The 18,145-nt window shown below is 41.8% G+C and overlaps 1 protein-coding gene across 5 annotated transcripts; it reads left to right on the top strand.

Moving 5' to 3' along the window:
* Window positions 1-11,436: 11,436 nt before the first annotated feature.
* On the top strand, window positions 11,437-15,322 carry LOC120536568. Of its 5 annotated transcripts, none has more exons than XR_005635154.1 (9): window positions 11,437-11,712; window positions 11,808-11,978; window positions 12,080-12,222; window positions 12,314-12,450; window positions 12,576-12,669; window positions 12,865-13,188; window positions 13,289-13,457; window positions 13,616-13,783; window positions 14,136-14,220. XR_005635154.1 is itself a non-coding variant. In XM_039764952.1 (9 exons), the coding sequence occupies exons 1-9, from the start codon at window positions 11,625-11,627 to the stop codon at window positions 14,454-14,456; spliced, it is 1,545 nt and encodes a 514-aa protein (XP_039620886.1). In that variant the 5' UTR covers window positions 11,437-11,624; the 3' UTR covers window positions 14,457-15,322. The 5 variants fall into 5 exon arrangements, 3 of the variants coding, with proteins under 3 accessions (XP_039620886.1, XP_039620887.1, XP_039620884.1); XR_005635153.1 differs by having other exon boundaries at window positions 13,556-13,783; XM_039764952.1 differs by having other exon boundaries at window positions 11,832-11,978; window positions 13,556-13,677; window positions 14,136-15,322.
* The last annotated feature ends 2,823 nt before the right edge of the window (window positions 15,323-18,145 follow it).

Below are 18,145 nucleotides of genomic sequence, written 5' to 3'. Positions count from 1 at the left end.
CCCTGCTCCAGGGTGAACACCATCTCAAACTGGGGCACCAGTTCAGTTTTCAGCATGACAATGGCCTGAAACATACAATCAGGCAAACACTGGAGTGGCTTCAGGACAGATCTCCTTGAATGGCCCTGCCAAAACCCAGATATAAACATCATACAACATATGAGGCAAAAACTGAAGATAACAGAAACTTCCCACCCAATCTACCAGAGCTTGAGAAGATCTGCTAGAAAAAAATGGGATAAAGTGCTCAAATCCAAGAAGACTGAAAGCTGGACGTGATGCCAAAGGGACTTCTACAAAGTAAGGAAGTGAAGATCTCAGAATTTCTAGGAAGGAGAGATTTCTGTTATGGATTTTTTATGAATTCAAGAAGCTTTCCAAAAAGTTGTTTTCACTTTGTCATTATGCATTATTGAGTGTAGATTGATGGGCTAAATTTGCAAATGTATCCATTTAAAATGAAATCTACAACACAATAATGTGTGCAGATAGTGAAGAGCCGTGATTACGCTCTGACTCCACTGTACTTGTGATGTTTTAAGTCCTAATGACAGAAGTGACATTGGTACCCTACTGTAAGTGGTGGTTCTTTGAGTCTTTCTTCTTGTCATTCCTCAACTTTTGGCCGGGAAAAATGTACATTTTCCATTGTGACGTGTTTTCTCATACACACCACAAAATTGGTGGGGCTTATAGAGAGGGATGGATTTTAATGAACAATGCTGTCTAATTTAGGGATTTTCAACTCCAGTGATGTCCAAACCAATTTGCACTGCTTCAATTATTTAAGGAGAATGTCACATTTCTGTGTTTTCTTGTGTTACTCCAGAAATTACAAAATAGTTATGCTAATGACGGTATTGAATAAGAATGGTAGGACCTCTGATGAGTGAGGCTACATTTAATCAAAATTAGTAGACAGATGGATGGATGAAAGGCACTAGATAGATGGATATTAAAGGCACTATATGATAGATAAGATACATTGAAGGCACTATGCAATAGAAGATAGATAGGCATGAAAAGCACTACATACTTAATAGAAAGGTGTGAAAGGCACTGTTTAATAATTTGTTACTGAAAGTCCTCAGTATTGGTGTGTCACAGAGAGGATGTGCAGCGTTGTTCATAATGACAATTAGTTTGTCTTTTTTCTCTTCTCCTCCACTACCCCCAGGGAGTCCAGAGTGTGTCCCATAACTGAGCCCAATCTTTTATTTAGCTTGTTGTGAAGTGATGTCACGGGTCCAGACCACCACACTGGCCATCGCAGAGTTGTAGAAGATGTGTAGGATGTCACTTCCCACATTAAAGAAATGCAGTCTCCTAAGGAAGAAGAGTCTGCTCTGTCCTTTCTTCTCCAGTTCCTCAGTGTGATTAGGCAAGTTCAACCTGTCATTATTGCAGACCCCCAAATACTTATTGGAGTGGACATCCACTCCCTGAACAGTGATCGGACATAGAGGCTCTTTGGTGTGGTGAAAGTCAAGAAACAATTCTTTGGTTTTGCTGACGTTAAGTTTCAGATGATTCTTTCTGCAACAAAAACAAAGACATCTCCCCTCCCTCAACCTGACTGCTCTCCTCCGTCTCATCCTCTTTATCAATACGCCCCATAAGTGCAGAATAATCTGAGAATTCCTGTAAGTAATATGACCTGCTGTTATATTTAAGCTCTGCATATCCGTCTTAAACTGTGTGTATGTACTGTGTGTGTGTGTGTGTGTGTGAATAACAGAATATGGTGACCTTGCTGATTTAAGGAGGGGGAAATGCATTTTCATTATTTTATTGGAAACTATAATGTGTGCGTAAACTACCGACAGTGCAGTCGAATGTGGTCTTTTCGTTATGAGGACCCATAGGGGGCACTATATACTTTTCCGGGCAGGTAAAGCAGGCAGAGGCGCTTTTTAAAGTTTTATTTCTTTATATGAGACAGAAACAAATGCGTTAAAAAAGATCTCTCAGTCTAGCCAGCATTTAGGTTGTCGACAGCCAGCGTTCTCCATCCATCCATCCATCCATCCATTATCCAACCTGTTATATCCTAACTACAATGTCACAGGGGTCTGCTGGAGAAAATCCCAGCCAACACAGTGTTCTCTCCGCCTGATAACTCAAACATTTTAGCTTGACGATCAACACAATTTCACTTCTGCCCCTTACGCTTCATCTGCTTTTCCTTTTCTTCACAAATTCTTGTTGAAAGTCAAAGGACTTCACTTTTACGAAACTGCACAATATACACAATCAGAAGAATTTCTTTCAACGGTTCTTGACCTGCACGTTATTTCACCCACCTATTCATTGATGCATCCTTTCTTTCCTTTCTTTTTTAATATAAACTTCCTAGTTTGTTTTTAAACATTGTTTTGTCACGTTTTCTTGAAATCAATTCTACTTTTTATGTGTTACTTTCATTGCTTCATTTGGTCATGTATTTACATTTTTTTACAGTCTTCCATATTTTTTTTTTAATAAAGTGGTTTTAGAAGTTTAAAAACACCATATAACCATCTAACAACATCTCACCTGGACAAAAAGGTGGTTATAAATTCAAATCGGCTACCTTTTTCTGGAATCTCTGATGTTTTCAATTTTTTAACAACCTGCTAATACAAGTCCAGTGTCTGCAAACTCTGAGAATGAAATTAAATTAGTGAACAGCATTCAAAAAACGCAATAAAAATGAAAGCAACAAACAGGACCGGCTCACTCAGCCAGTAGAGGGCAGGCTTGACTCAGAAATACCCAAACGAAGTCTAGTAACTAACTTAGCCCGCCTTTTATACCCTGTGCGACAGTTAATGAAAGCAATTTTTTTTTATTAATGTAAACGCAGGGAACAGTTAAACAATGCCTAGCACTGACACACTCCATAAAACACTAGGGATGCCATTTAGCATCATTCCCCAGGGATCCTATTTCAACACATCAAATAACACAATTTTAACCTATTTAACACTGCGGTGGGCTGGCACCCTGCCCGGGGTTTGTTTCCTGCCTTGCGCCCTGTGCTGGCTGGGATTGGCTCCAGCAGACCCCCGTGACCCTGTAGTTAGTATATAGCGGGTTAGATAATGGATGGATAACCTATTTAAAAAAGACATTACAGATTTTGTGAAGAAATGGAAACCTAAAAGGCAAAATTTGTAAGTCTAAGTAACTCACATTCACCCGCATGTGCCTCTTTCTGTCCTGTGTCTGTGCTTGTCTGTCGAGAAAGAATGAAGTACTGAGACAAAGTGCCATAACCCTAGGGCCGGGTGGGTGTCTGTGTAGCCGAAGCTATCATCAAGTCTGCGGGCCCCAGCCTGTCTTAGGGTCTGGTCCGCTTGTCAGACGTGGCGGCGGCAGTAAGCAAATAAACCAACGAACAGAAGGAACAAAGCCCCAAGCCTTCAGGTGAGTCACTGGCTTGGACCGACCCTGCGTGCGGCTCGTGTACCGCGACGTCGGTGGTGGCGGGATGGGCCAACCTGGTGGCTCAATCCCCTTCAGCCGCCCTCTTCCACTTCTGTCCTCACACCACTTTCACGTCCCTGTGCACACCAGGACAACTGGCTGAACACCCACTTCTAATGCACGCATCTCCAGTTGCCACGTCTCACTTCTCGACCAATCAATGGCTGACAACTCTCATCACCTGATTTCCCATAAATGGCTGGTTTCCTGCCAATGTAAATGGCCTCATTTTTCTCTAACCAATCAGAAGCTGTTAGGCACATTTCTCCTCCTCCTCCACCACCACTATTGGTCAGCTCATCAGTGGGTGGGTGTGCTCAACACTGCTCATCATTGAATAAAGCGGCGAGTGTCTCACATATGCCCTTTCGTGACTTTCTCTGTCCTGTGTTTGCACGTGTCGGTCGAGGCCGAATGAAGTGCGAGAAAAGTGCCAGGACTGTGGTGCTAGGGGCGTGCTTAGTCAGCCGAAACCTGAGTCCGCGGGTCCCGGCCCGTCTTACGTTTCGGTTGGCCTGTCAGATGTGGCGCCGGCAGCAAGCAAGCAAACCAACGAAGAGAAGGAAGAAAGCCCCAAGCCTTCAGATTTTTCACAGGCTTGGACTGGCCCTGCGTGCGTCTCGTGTACCTCGTCGTCGGTGGTGGCGGGATGGGCCATCCCGGTGGCTCATCCCATTCAGCCACCCTCATCCACTCCGGTCCTTACGCTGGGCTGTACGCTTCCGGTCCGGGCACAAGCGGGTGCCAGCGCACACTGAAACAGCCCGCTCAACTCCCACTCGCCTGCAGCCTGTGCTGGCACACGTGCTCGTTGACACTGAACCGGAATTTCCCCGGCCTGGAGGCAGCGCTCCTTTCCTGGGCCGGCAGCCAACCTCGTGTCTGCGTTGGGCTCTCCAACTCTTTTGTCTGATCGCATGTGGAACCTACATTTTGTGGGCCACGTCCGTCCGTGGTGACCCGCATGCCCGAGCCAACCCTCGTGTCCTTCGGCTCGTGGACTGGGTGATGGAGCGCGCCTATCGCTCTCTGAAAAAATCTCTGGACCAGCGACTGGGGATTGCCACAGCTCCCTGGCCCTGGGCAACCCTGCTGACAGACAACTTCACTGATCTCATGGAATGGGCGCTCTCCGCTGCCTATGACCGCTATGAGAAGCTCTTTGCTCTGAAAGCTCTGTGTCGATTCACCCACCTTCTCTTCCTGGGGCTTGCATGCCTGTGCATTTATGCCTGGGGGAGGCTAGGCAATCATCTGGCTAGGCGCAGGCACCTCGGTTAACCTCGGGTAAGTGCATCCTCTGGGACAGGACAGCTCTTCTGCTGCAATCTTCTCTGCATGGAAGGGTCTTGCTATTGGTCCTCTGGACTTACACTGTCATTGAATAAAGCTTTCATCACTCACATACACCCTCGTGTGCCTCTTTCTGTCCTGTGTCTGTGCTTGTCTGTCGAGAAAGAATGAAGTACCGAGACAAAGTGCAATAACCCTAGGGCCGGGTGGGTGTCTGTGTAGCCGAAGCTATCATCGGGTCTACAGGCCCCAGCCTGTCTTAGGGTCTGGTCGGCCTGTCAGACGAGGCAGTGGCAGCAAGCAAGCAAGCCAACGAAGAGAAGGAAGAAAGCCCCAAGCCTTCAGATTTTTCACAGGCTTGGACTGGCCCTGCGTGCGTCTCGTGGACCTCATCGTCGGTGGTGGCGGGATGGGCCATCCCGGTGGCTCATCCCATTCAGCCACCCTCATCCACTCCGGTCCTTACGCTGGGCTGTGCGCTTCCGGTCCGGGCACAAGCGGGTGCCAGCGCACACTGAAACAGCCCGCTCAACTCCCACTCGCCTGCAGCCTGTGCTGGCACACATGCTCGTTGACACTGAACCGGAATTTCCCCGGCCTGGAGGCAGCGCTCCTTTCCTGGGTCGGCAGCCAACCTCGTGGCTCGAGGCTGGCCGTGGGGCCCAGGGATGGGTGTTGGCCTGTCTGCGTTGGGCTCTCCAACTCTTTTGTCTGATCGCATGTGGGACCTACATTTTGTGGGCCACGTCCGTCCGTGGCGACCCGCACGTCCGAGTCAACCCTCGTGTCCTTCGATTCGGTTCCTGGGTGATGGAGCGCGCCTATTGCTCTCTGAAGAAATCTCTGGACCAGCGACTGGGGATTGCCACAGCTCCCTGGCCCTGGGCAACCCTGCTGACAGACAACTTCACTGATCTCATGGAATGGGCGCTCTCCGCTGCCTATGACCGCTACAAGAAGCTCTTCGCTCTGAAGGCTCTGTGTCGATTCACCCACCTTCTATTCCTGGGGCTTGCATGCCTGTGCATTTATGCCTGGGGGAGGCTAGGCAATCATCTGGCTAGGCGCAGGCACCTCGGTTAACCTCGGGTAAGTGCAGCCTCTGGGACAGGACAGCTGTTCTGCTGCAATCTTCTCTGCATGGAAGGGTCTTGCTATTGGTCCTCTGGACTTACACTGTCATTGAATAAAGCTTTAATCACTCACATACACCCTCGTGTGCCGGGCGGGTGTCTGTGTAGCCGAAGCTATCATCGGGTCTGCAGGCCCCAGCCTGTCTTAGGGTCTGGTCGGCCTGTCAGACGAGGCAGTGGCAGCAAGCAAGCAAGCCAACGCAAACCAAGCCTTCAGGTGAGTTACTGGCTTGAATCAGCCCTGTGTGGCTCGTGTACCTCGCCGTCGGTGGTGTGGGGATGGGCAACCTGGTGGCTCAATCCCCTTCAGCCGCCCTCATCCACTCCAGTTGTTATGCTGGGCTGTGCATTTACGCCTGGGGGAAGCTATGGGGTAGCTCTCCCAGTCCTGCTGAGCAGGGGGCCCGACGATCAAGAGGCAACATCTGCGGGGTCTACTGTTCGTCTGGTCACCGTTGTTTACGTCGTCACTACCCCAGTGTCCATCCGCTCAACGTGGAGGTCGCGAGGTCCGCCACCACGCAGAGCCAAGTCAACCTGGGAGTGTGTCCCTAGCCAGCCTGTGGGAGACCGGGCAGCTACGAGCTGAAGGGACCGAAGACCACCTGCGGCGATCATCTGGCTGGCATGGGACCCCGGCAATGGTGGGCACCTCAGCTAACACAGACGGGAGCCTGACCCGATGGCAGGCGCAGCCTCTGGGACAGGACAGCTCTTCTGCTGCAATCTTCTCTGCATGGAAGGGTATTGCTATCAGTCCCTTGGACTTATACCATCATTGAATAAAGATTTAATCACTCACATACGTTCTCCTGTGCCTTTCTCTGTCATTTACTGCATTTTCTGGCCTTGCCTCTCCCAAACTAATGAAAGCAACCAAGCAACTCCAAAAAAAGTGGACATGTCAGCGGCCAATGCAACTCTCCCTCTATTCAATAGAGTCTGGCTGTGGACATCCACATCTTCACACCAGGGAGGAAGTTGTCGCTTTACATTTTACGTGATTGATAACACCTGGTTATAGTATGATTAATATTAGGGAAGTGGAGGGTTATCTGACACAAGTCAAGTAGACCATGTGACAAAAATCAGCAATTTAACTGGCTGTCCAGTAGAGCTTCTAAATAGTGGAGTTGCAGAGGTCTGCAGCTGAACCCCTCTCCTTCGATTAGAGATACCCACAATGTCGTCCAACATCCTCCAGAGACACGTCATCCTTTGGCCACTAACATTGTTCTACATCTCTTCTCTTCTCTACACCTGAAATGATGTGGGTATGGGCCATTTCTCTGATCTTTATTTCTAATGCTGAGGACTAACAGGACACAGTTAACTATATTGACCTACAGAAAGTTGCTGAGGATGCATATAAACCTAAACTGTCATGAAGGCAGTTGCATCTTCACAACATGAATAGCACTGCTTGCAGGAGAGGAACTCCTCCAGCTGGAGGACAGTAAACATCTAGGGCTGCCAATGCTAGAATACCACAAGCCCACCACTTCACCGGAAACAGACATTTTAACCACTAGGTCAGCTGCTACTGCACAATTCTCATGTGTCAGATTAAAGGTTTCTAGCCCAGTTTCCTGCTTGTTGTTTTTGAGAACTTCACCTGAGAAGGACTGGTCTAACTGGTTAGGGTGGATTCTCAAACAGTAAACAGGTTCAGGTGACCATTCGTCAACAGAGAGGTGACACATTCTTGTTCTGTGCGCCTTACGAGGGAGCAGCAGAAACCTGAGAAGAGCAACACGGCCTGCGTGGACATCCTGAGCCTGTGTGGCGGTGACAGTCAGGGAGAGACAGCGAAGGTTTGGATAAGGCGTCAAACACAAAGAACGGGACGGGATAATATAAATTATAAATACAGAAAACATAATTCATATGACTGTCTGAAATGATTTCATCTATTTATCTTTTAAATTCTGTTATGTTCTGTATTTGGGCAACTAGGTGGAGGGAGAGAAGATAACAAAAGAAAGAGTGCTAAAAAAACGTAAAGCTTCGGAAGACTAATTGTTTCCTGTTGTTGCTTCCAGTTGTTTGATGAAATCTTTAACTTTTGGGAACTGAGTCTTTTCATGTTACCTTCTGACAACTTAATAAATTCCAAATAAACTCTCAATAATTCTATTGGTGAAAGGCAGGTATATCAGGCCAGTGTTGGGACAGACCCAGGACATGTCGCACAGCACCCAGAGCCTGAGGTCTGCAAATCCCTCAGATTGTCCATACCTCATGAGTGAAATAAATAAATAATATTAAACAATTTAATTTAACTTAATTTACATCTTCTGCTTGCTGCGCCATGCGTGACCTTTGATGAAATAATTTATTGCAGCAGTACTGTCTCTTTCAAACATACTAACCTCCAACTCCTGTCGTTACTTTTCTTTCTCCAAATACCCAATCACCACACAATCAGCTCTGTAATGGAGGTTAAGCCTTCTGTAAGCTGAGAGCGCCAATTCTTCAAAACTTTTAAGGAAAATTGAAATATCTTCATAGTACGTGTTTAATTATTCTATCCATCTATCCTTCCAGTGTCGTGTCAGCACAAGCAAGAAAACAGCATGAGGCAGGAACAATACGTGAACGTGGCCCCAGCAGCTCGCTAGCGCTGTCCACCGTGTCCTCACATGTTTAATTATTAACAATATAGATTATTTAAATGAAATTAAAGCTTAATCCGTATAATATAATCAACATATTTTGCTGCATTTCATCTTAAGAATGATACCGTCATCATATGTAAATACGTGTTTTATAAAGTGGCTCAGGTTGTGCAATATTGTAACTGTAGTGCAAGTTTACAGTGAGGTGATTGTACTTATAAGCCCTAACAGTTCTACAAGGAGCGCATGATTGAGTGTGTTTAGAGTTCTTGGGATGAAACTGTTTGTGAACCGCGAGGTCTGTACAGGAAAGGCTCTGAAGTGTTTGACGTATGAGGGCAGTTCAAATAGACTGCATGGCTGAGGCAGCGTGTGCTTGATGCTGTATCCTGATAATTCTCTTTCCGATCAGCTGCTGTAGAGCTGTGATTCACACTCAGATACAGTAATAGAAATACTCTAAGTGGTGCAGTGAGAGGAATATGGAAAAAGATGATCCGCTGTGGCAACCCTTAAAGGGAGCAAAAGACAGAAGAAAAAGAAGGTGCAGTGAGAGTAACAACGCTAAAGCAGCTATGATATTTGGAATAGTTTAGCCATTCTGTGGACCATGATATTGTTACAAGTTAATTAAAATCAGATGCATTAAACTAATAAACAGTATGCGGTTAATTTCACTGTATTTATAAAGCCGCGTCAGGGATGTGGATCTGAAAAAGAAATGGAAACCACACAGGAACAGTGGCACTGCTTTGACGCTGGGTGCCACCAGTTTACAAAACCAAGCGCAGAACTTGTGTACGCGAGGGTTGGAGCTACCGTGGAAATGTGTGTGGCTTTACACCAAGTTTAGGTTTTATACATTGCGATTTGAGCATGGAAATGGGAGTACACAACATTTTTGTGCGTATGCACCGTTTATACATAAATGAGATGATAATAATGCAGGACACCATAGTCATTGAAGTGAAACACAATCACTGTAGCAACCGGTGAAAAAATCACACAAAGGTTTGAGCCTCAAACCCCATGTGGACACTTACCTCATATAGATGTGATCAAATGAGAACCTTTTCCAATTTTCTGGGAAGATCTTTTGAGAGGTGAAGCTACTGCATGGCTTACTTATACAGCAATACCTCATTCAGAGAACACAACAGGTCTGGAGTGAGGAAGGACAACCTGCGCTCCATTCATCTTAAAATAATTACGGTAATGAGTCACACTTAATATTTTCAATCTGAACCAATAGAATTCTTTTTATCTTATTGAACCCACAATTTTTAAGATGAGGCAAATCATTTGGAGTGATTGGGTGTAATTCACTTTTTTATACTGAAGTAAATCTACTTTTTATGTTGTTACAATTTAAAATGGTTTATTGGTCATAACCTGTTTTTATGCTATTAGAAGTATTATGAACTTAACACATTCCAATGCTGTACTTTTTACATTTATTTAAAAATCTAGTGCAAATGTGCAAGCAGTGTAAATCTTAAATATACAACAAAAAATTATTCCATGTTTCTACAGCTTTCTTGAAAGTATGTTATATTATGAGTTCTTATAGGTCGAGAGACCTGAGGCGATAGCAACGCCCTTCCAATGGACAGAGCAGTCCAAGACGATCTGTTATTGAAATAATTCACATGCCATCCACTTCAGGGCTCCATTACAAGTCCTTGGTGTGATTTCTCTGTGTGCACAGCAAAATCTTCAGTGTTGTTTAGTGTTGTTTTTTTCCCCAAGTTAACAAGTGTTGATTCAGGTGTTAATTTGAGAATATCAACACTTGGAGTGTTACACAGTGTTTGCACTCAGTGTTATTTTGGGGAGTAGGTATACATTACACCACCAAAGAGTGGATTTGATTTCCGGCAGCGCAGCAGCACTTCCCCTTTCTTTATTGTGGTCATTACTGAACACACTGCGAGAATGGCCAATAAATTAATGTGAGAATAATACTTATTTTTAACAAACTGATTACTGAAAAATGATTGATTGTCAATCGTTAAATGGTTACAATAACAAGCATATTGCAATTGTATGCCTATAATTTATATATATATATCTGGCTGATCTTTTTTTTCTGTCAGAGATGAATATTTTTCCAAAAAGCTGAATTTTCTAAAAACACACAAATCAATGATTCTGACCTAAATTAACATAAAACGTCTGTGGATGTATGCAGTGTGTTGACACCGAGTGTTAGCTGTCTCCAACTCCGGCGACTAACATCTATTTTCTGAAAGGCACTACAAACAATGGTTTCACACATAGATCAACATAAAACATCTGTTGCATGTTTGCTTCCCGGGTCTTCCCTATGTGGAGAGTGGTTTGAGTAGTGAGAAAAGCGCTGTATAAATGTAAAATAATTAATTAAAAGAATTAAGTCACCGCGAGAAGCAATCTGGATTGTACGAGCCCCTCGTGTGCCTCATGTGGACAAAGTCGACATCTGCCTTTAACAATCCCCTTTCTCACCATCTTCCACTTAACGACATTAACTCTTCTCCGTACAGGTAAAGTGAAGTTACATTTTCGTCTATATTTTATGTATTTATTCTTTTGTGTAAGATTGTATGCATTTTCATTGTTCTAGTATACGATTTTATGCATGAAGTGTGGTTATAAAGGTTTAAATAAGCAGTCATGGGGTTCGGGAGCGGATGAATCAATTTTACATGATTTGGTATGTTGGGGAAAATGGGTTCAGTGTTTAAACAAATCGGTTTCTAAACAGCCTTTAGGAACGAATTTATAATCGAAATCCGAGGTTCCACTGCATTTCCTTATTTATTTCTTTGTGTGTTAAATTAATTATGTACCCATTTATTTATTTCAATGCGCGACAAGATACGAAACACACCTTGAAATGTAATTATTCTTAGATTTAGTTGTCTGCGTATTTATTTAATTTTGACCAAAATATGCCTCCATATTAGATAGATTTATGTTCTGAAATATATATTGTATGTAGCAAAAACAAAGTTGAAAAATTTAATGACAGTTTAAGTTGCTTTAGCCAATATATTAAACTGTTGTACCGAGATTGTTAAACAACTGCTCTCTCAAAGCTAAGATTGAAGTTCTTTCATGAGGTCTCATCATGCTGGTGAAGGTGAATTATCTTCTTCAGGTGAAGAAATACATCAAATTGCAAGATAGGTTCACATTTGAGGAGTTTCTAAACGAAGGTAAATTTGAATTTAATTATGTGTTGGATAATGTTTCAGCTGATTCAAAAAGTTAATTTTATTGACATTTCATAACCAAATGTATCTTGTTTTAGTAAAAAAAAAATTTGGGCTTACAGCAAATGATGCACTTCAAGTCTTTGATGAGACAAATACTAATGTGGAGGAAGATATTTTTCAAGAGTTGGTTCAGAGCAACCCACAGATATGCTTCACAGTAAAATGTCCTCCACAAGGACTTTTTTCTGATCTGGATGTTTCTGGTGGTATTAATTTTTTTTTTCTGAAATGACTAAACAACTTAATAAAATATTTGATAATTAATCAATATTGATCTCTCCTTTTTTAAAAAAAATTTCACCCACAGCTACCTCAACACCAAGTACATGCACTGATACACTTTCAAACTCCAGTGATGTAGAAGGGTTGGAGAGAACTAAACTGAACCTGTCTGCAAGCTCAAACTTTAATAATGGCAGAGAAATCACAAGTGCTGAAAAGGCAAAACAGGTAAATGTGGAAATATCTGCATTCATGGATAACTTTTGTGTGTGATGTCATCATACCATTCCTTTATGGTTTTTTTGTCTTTAATAACTAGATTGTTCAAAATGCCCTGAAAGAGAAACCTGGTGGTTTGGATGTTCTTGAAGAATATGAGCTAACTAAAACACTGAAGCACAGCACGAGACGACAGCTTGTTAATGTTCTTGTTAGCCATATGACAGAGGTTCATGGGTAAGCTATCAGAGAATTAATAAATCAACACAATATCAGGCTTGCTTTGTGTCTATTCATACATATATGGAGGTTTAAGTATTGGATAAATGACTAAGTTCTACTTAATCTTCTACAATTTTCAGGAGGATTCCCACACTTAAACAGAGAGAGACGTATGCCTTGGGCATTGTTTCTCTTTTCCCTGCTCTAAGAGACCCATATTCATCGAAGGGCTATGTAAGCACACCTTATTCACTTTCATGTACTTTTTATGTAGTTGAATACTGCAATTATTTAAAAGAAATACCTGGATTTTATTTAACACTTTTTCATTTGGTGTGATTTTCAATGTCAGTGTTTATGTAATTCTAATTTACTATTGAGATTTAATAAATGTACTTTATTGCTTCCTTGTTTGTTCTTTCATTTTAGGAACATTTTTATGATCCCGAGAAGGGAACAGGATTTATTTCTTGGCGGCTTAAAACTCTGTCAAGGAAGAATCCAAAACGTGTTTACTTGATGTCTCATGAGACTGGTGGACCAAGTCGTCGAAGAAAAATAGAGGACACTGAACAACTTGATGGAGATGCATGCAGAGAAGCCATTTCACTCCTTCTCCACACCGCTGATGAGACTGAAGTTAGGCAAAAGATGAAGCAAACCTTTAAGCATCGGCAAGAGCTCGTTCATAACCCGGAAAGGTCAACTGACATCTTAAAAATCTTTCCAAGATTTTTAGAAGTAAAAGGGTTGGTAAGTATAAAAATCCTTTCCTGTTTTATTTCTTGGTTTAAGGGATTAAGTGTGATTCAGGCATGATGCCATTATGTTTTGTTGTATGCAATATCATTAGGTAAATCAAGACTTTATTTTGCTGTTTAATGCTGAAACATCTGCAAAATTGCTTGAGCAGTGGGAGATGGCATTCAAGCCAAAAGTCATTGAAGAAGCAAAGTCTCTCACTTTGACAGCAGAACTTCAAAGTCACATCAGTGCAGCAGAGAAACAACAGTCTGAACACGGTAAGTGGTATTTTGAGGTTTTAAATGGCAGGCAAGGCTATCTATTCTACATACTAATTTATATTTCTGAACATTGACTACTTCTCATTTTCCATCAGAATGGGACAGTGACATTTCCTCTTTCTTGTTGCTGTTGCATTTGCTACCACCTTCTGCAGGGAGAAAGAAAGTTAAAATCAGTCCCACTGATGCTGTTGACAGGCTTGTACATTTTCATAAGGTGAATTACAACGTGGGATCAATGTCTTTGCAATGTGTTGTACAGTCATAGATGCATTTATTTGGTTGATACTGAAGGAAGTTATTCTCGTGCTTTTTCACCCATGGTAAATATAGTGTTCATTTTTTTTTGTTTTTTACTTATGGATGGCATGCAAACGTGATATCAATTTTAACCATGTCACAGTGGCCTGCACTTGTCTGTCTTTTATAGTAGATTTTCTTCCTTTTGGACATGACATGAATTACAAACAGCTATGTATCTTGTAGTTGCAGATAACCTCCAGACTTACTTTCTGTTAAATTTTAGCTGTAGCACTTTTCAGATTTTCACCCTGATAAATTGTTAGTCATGGTTTGAACTGTTTAATGTATTAAAGAATTCAGTTCTCTCTCTTTTTTTTTTTTAAGTGCTGTGCATTCATCAGCTGTAAAATATAACTTGTCATTCTGTTATAGTCCTGTACCAGCATTGAAGAACATCTCAGGGTGAGAGAAGGCCACCAACCATACCTACTTGCAGTAGGACGAACCAAGAAGAGGATTGACAATTTTGATGTCGTTGTTGACAAGCAGCTCATCCCCTGTGCAAGAGCCACCTCCCTTAGTGCCATAGATGAACTTTTCAAAGTTCATTACATCTTTAATCTAACCTATGAGGAATCCCTGGCAAATGTCTACACCTTTCTACAGACAACAGTCTACAACATTGACGTTGGTCTAACAAGCGAGTCACCAAGAGTAAGAGAACTACGTGTGAAATTGTTAAACGATGTTTAAATGTTTTTGCTGTGAGAGTTTGTATGCAAATAGCCAGCAGCTGATATCTTACTTGCAAGTTACACACAGTTTCTATCCTTCATTGAAGTTCAGGATGATTTGTATGCAAGGCGATTGTAGGCGCCGGTTTTGTACTTTTTCAGGGTTTAGGAAACATTTAAACAGTGTTCATTTTGAGGATAATGGTTTGCATTATGTAGAACCACAGTCATCCCAAGATGTTGATAGTAATCAGTTAGGTTCTATACAGACAGGCGTTGGTGATTCCCGAGGTGCCTCTTATTTTGAGAACAATGGTGACAGTGATACCCAAGGTTTTCCCACAGATTGTCTGGACAACAATGATGACTGCCTTTCTGAAAGAGATACAAAGGCTATGTGTGCTTCAATTTTGGCCAAATTACAATGCAGCGGCGTGGCAAACAGTTTAATTTCAGCACTTGTCTCAGATCTTGAAGAGCTTACTTCTGAAGTTCACACACAAACTCAACACAAACTATTGTCATCTATTCCTCTTGATAATCCAGTCAGGTTAGCAGTCAAGAGTAGTTTTACACATTTTGAAAACCCATTTGTTTGCTTTAACACAGAAAGCAAAAGAACCAATTATTTCATTGATAAATGGAGTGTAGTTGAGCCAGTTGAAATTGGACTTGGCATGAGGTATGATGTGAGACGCAATAAAAAAACAGGCTGTTATGATCAGGTCCCAGTAAAAGATACCTTTGTTTATGTACCAATATTAGAAACTTTAAAATTTATGTGTCAAAATTCAGATGTATGTAGATTGATTAGGGAATCTTCAGAAAGGCAGCGATCAAATGATTATAAGGACTTTTGTGATGGAAGTTACTTCAAGGCTCATCCATTATTTTCCAGACATTCCACTGCGTTGCAGATCCAATTATATTCTGATGATTTTGAAACAGCAAATCCCTTGGATCCAAACACGGGATACACAAAGTTGGGGCACTTTATTTTGTACTAAGAAATCTTCCACCCAAATTGAATTCAACACTGATGAATATCCATTTAGTTGCACTTTTTTATGCTCACGATTTGAAACAATATGGGTTCCAGCCCATACTGGAGCCTTTGATCCATGACATCAGTATTCTAGAAACCGATGGCATTGAACTGCCAATTTCCACAGGGACAATTTATGGCACTCTGTGTCAAGTGAATGGAGACAACTTGGGAATGCACTCAATCCTTGGCTTCTCTGAATCTTTTAGTGGTCAGTATTTCTGTCATTTATGTTTGACTGAAAAGGCAGATGCCCAGGTTATTTACAATGAGGGTGACCCAAGGGTTGTTTTACATGATTGTGTAGTCTATGAGCGCCACTGTCTTCAATTGGAATCAGACCCACAAATCTCATCACTATATGGCCTCAAAAGAAAATCCTCACTCAACAGTCTAAAATTTTTTCATGTATGCCACAATTTCTCTTTCGATGTAATGCATGACATCCTAGAAGGAGTTGCTCAATATGAAATGAAATTGCTCTTTGAATATGTTGACAGTAACTTTATGTCATGGAGTGAATTGGTTTCCAGAATATATGCCTATGATTATGGCTATTTGGAACGAAAGAATCGTCCCACACGAGTGAATCTAGACCACAAAGGAAATGGCTTAGGGCTGAACTCAATCCAGGCACTTTGTCTTTTAAACAACATGCCGTTAGTGTTTGGTGATATTGTGCCCAGTGGAGATGAACACTGGCATTTGCTTCTTCTCTTACTTCAAATAGTCAACCTTGTATTTTCCCCATGTCTCTCTGAAGGCATGACTATTCTTATGAAGTATTTAATAATTGAACACCATGAATTATTCACAAAATTGTATCCACTCAAGAATTTATTGCCAAAGCATCATTTTATGATTCATTATCCTTCCACTATACGTAAGATCGGTCCTTTAGTACATATGTGGAGCATGCGATTCGAAGCTAAACATAAAGTGTTCAAAAATACATTCAAGAATTTTAAAAATATCACCAAATCTTTGGCAAAAAGACATCCGATGTCCATAGGCTATCTTTGGGAAACCTCACCTTTTGAAATATGTTGAGTATGGACCAATGAAAACATTTTGCTGGGAGAGTGTTGATGATGGCAAGCATTTAGTAGGAATGCAACCGAATCGCATGCACAAAATCATGTACTCCATGAACTGGGTGAAAATTGATGGGACCGAATACAAAGTAGGCCTCGTTGTTTGCAATAAAATTGAAGATCAACTTCCAGTTTTCAGTCAGATTCGAAAAATACTTAGTATCGACAACAATATATTCTTTTTGGTAGATGAACTTTTCACCGAGCATCTCCATGCATTTAAAGTACTGGGTGAATGTGGCAAAGCTGAACTCATCAAAGCCAATACTATGAAGCTTCACAGGCCATTTGACTTGCAAAGTGTATATGGGTCTGATGAGAGTCAATATATCGTACCCCCATTTGTGCTGGTTTAATTGGCACGTAAAAATATTTTCTTTAGATGGGGTCAATTGGCACATGCTGGCCTAAAAATTTATTTCATCTCTTTATGGAGGATGTATTTTTCCAAAAGTGGACTGTAGGTATGATGAGGCAATAGATTATACCAGAATTTGTGGTGAGTTATTCATTTAATGTTATCCCTTTTAAATGGGACTTATTATATTTTTGTATTTATTTTTACTTAGTCCTGGCTGTGCTCAATGTTACAGACCAGTGTTTACACCAAAGGATTGATGGCTGCTGTAACCTACATGTACAAAAATGTCCATTAACACTTGGATCCCCTGTAAATTGTCACTGAGACAACACTTTTTTATATATTTAAATTTTGGATGGGAAACCAGCTTTTTTGTTGTATAGGTTTTGAAATATTGTGTAAACTATTTTGTTTAATAAAACAAGCATTTTGAAAAGTCTTGATTCCTGTTTTTTTTTTTTAATCTTGTGTATAAGGTGTGTACATTAAACTTTCCGTTAATGAGACATTAGCTTCTAAATAAAATGAGGTGCCCCAACTTGATATTGCATCTAAAATAGGATATCCTAACACTCATTGAGTGTAAACATGTTGCCAATCCACACTTGTCATGTGTTGAAATCAACACCGTAAGAGTTACTTTTTTAACACCAGCAGAGTGTCTTGGGAATTTAGTTTACACCAAGTGGATGTTCAACACACTTCTGGTGTTAAAAAATGAACTCTTACAGTGATGATTTCAACACCTGAAAGTGTCAAAAAATATAATACTACACAAAGTGTCAATTTAACTCGATTTGGTGTGGACCTATATAAACTCTGAAGAAGTGTTAAAATTAACTCTGTAGGTGTGAATTTAACACTTTGGATTTGTCTGTGTGTGCTGTTTGTCTTCACCGGATAAAGACGACAAGTGTGGAACTCGAGTTGGCATCTCAAGTGGCAGGTGGAGCTGCTGAGGTGCGCAGTTCTCAATGCAGGAAGTCGGTAACAACTCATGCCACTGAAAGCCTGAAAGAAGACAAAACCAACAATATCTTAGCCTGAACCACATGAAGTGACTTGTATTCTTGTTTTAGTGCTGCCCTTTTCCCCTTTGTATTTATTTAATCTTTACGCTTCAGTTCGCTGACACCGCACACACGCGCGCGCGTGCACGCACACACCTGTCTGCGCGCGCACCCTTACCTCAGTTTACGGGAAACCGA

Source organism: Polypterus senegalus, chromosome 10, assembly GCF_016835505.1.
Source record: "Polypterus senegalus isolate Bchr_013 chromosome 10, ASM1683550v1, whole genome shotgun sequence".
Classification (NCBI taxonomy): Eukaryota; Metazoa; Chordata; class Cladistia; order Polypteriformes; family Polypteridae; genus Polypterus; species Polypterus senegalus.
The sequence above is the reverse complement of the archived record's forward strand: the minus strand, read 5'-3'. Positions and strand labels throughout refer to the sequence as shown.

Coding starts and splice junctions, on each gene's coding strand:
- LOC120536568 (XM_039764950.1), top strand. CDS start 11,625: ATGCTGGTGAAGGTGAATTATCTTCTTCAGGTGAAGAAATACATCAAA. Junction 12,670..12,864: donor CATATTCATCGAAGGGCTAT/GTAAGCACACCT, acceptor CTTTCATTTTAG/GAACATTTTTATGATCCCGA. Junction 13,678..14,135: donor GGCTTGTACATTTTCATAAG/GTGAATTACAAC, acceptor ATTCTGTTATAG/TCCTGTACCAGCATTGAAGA.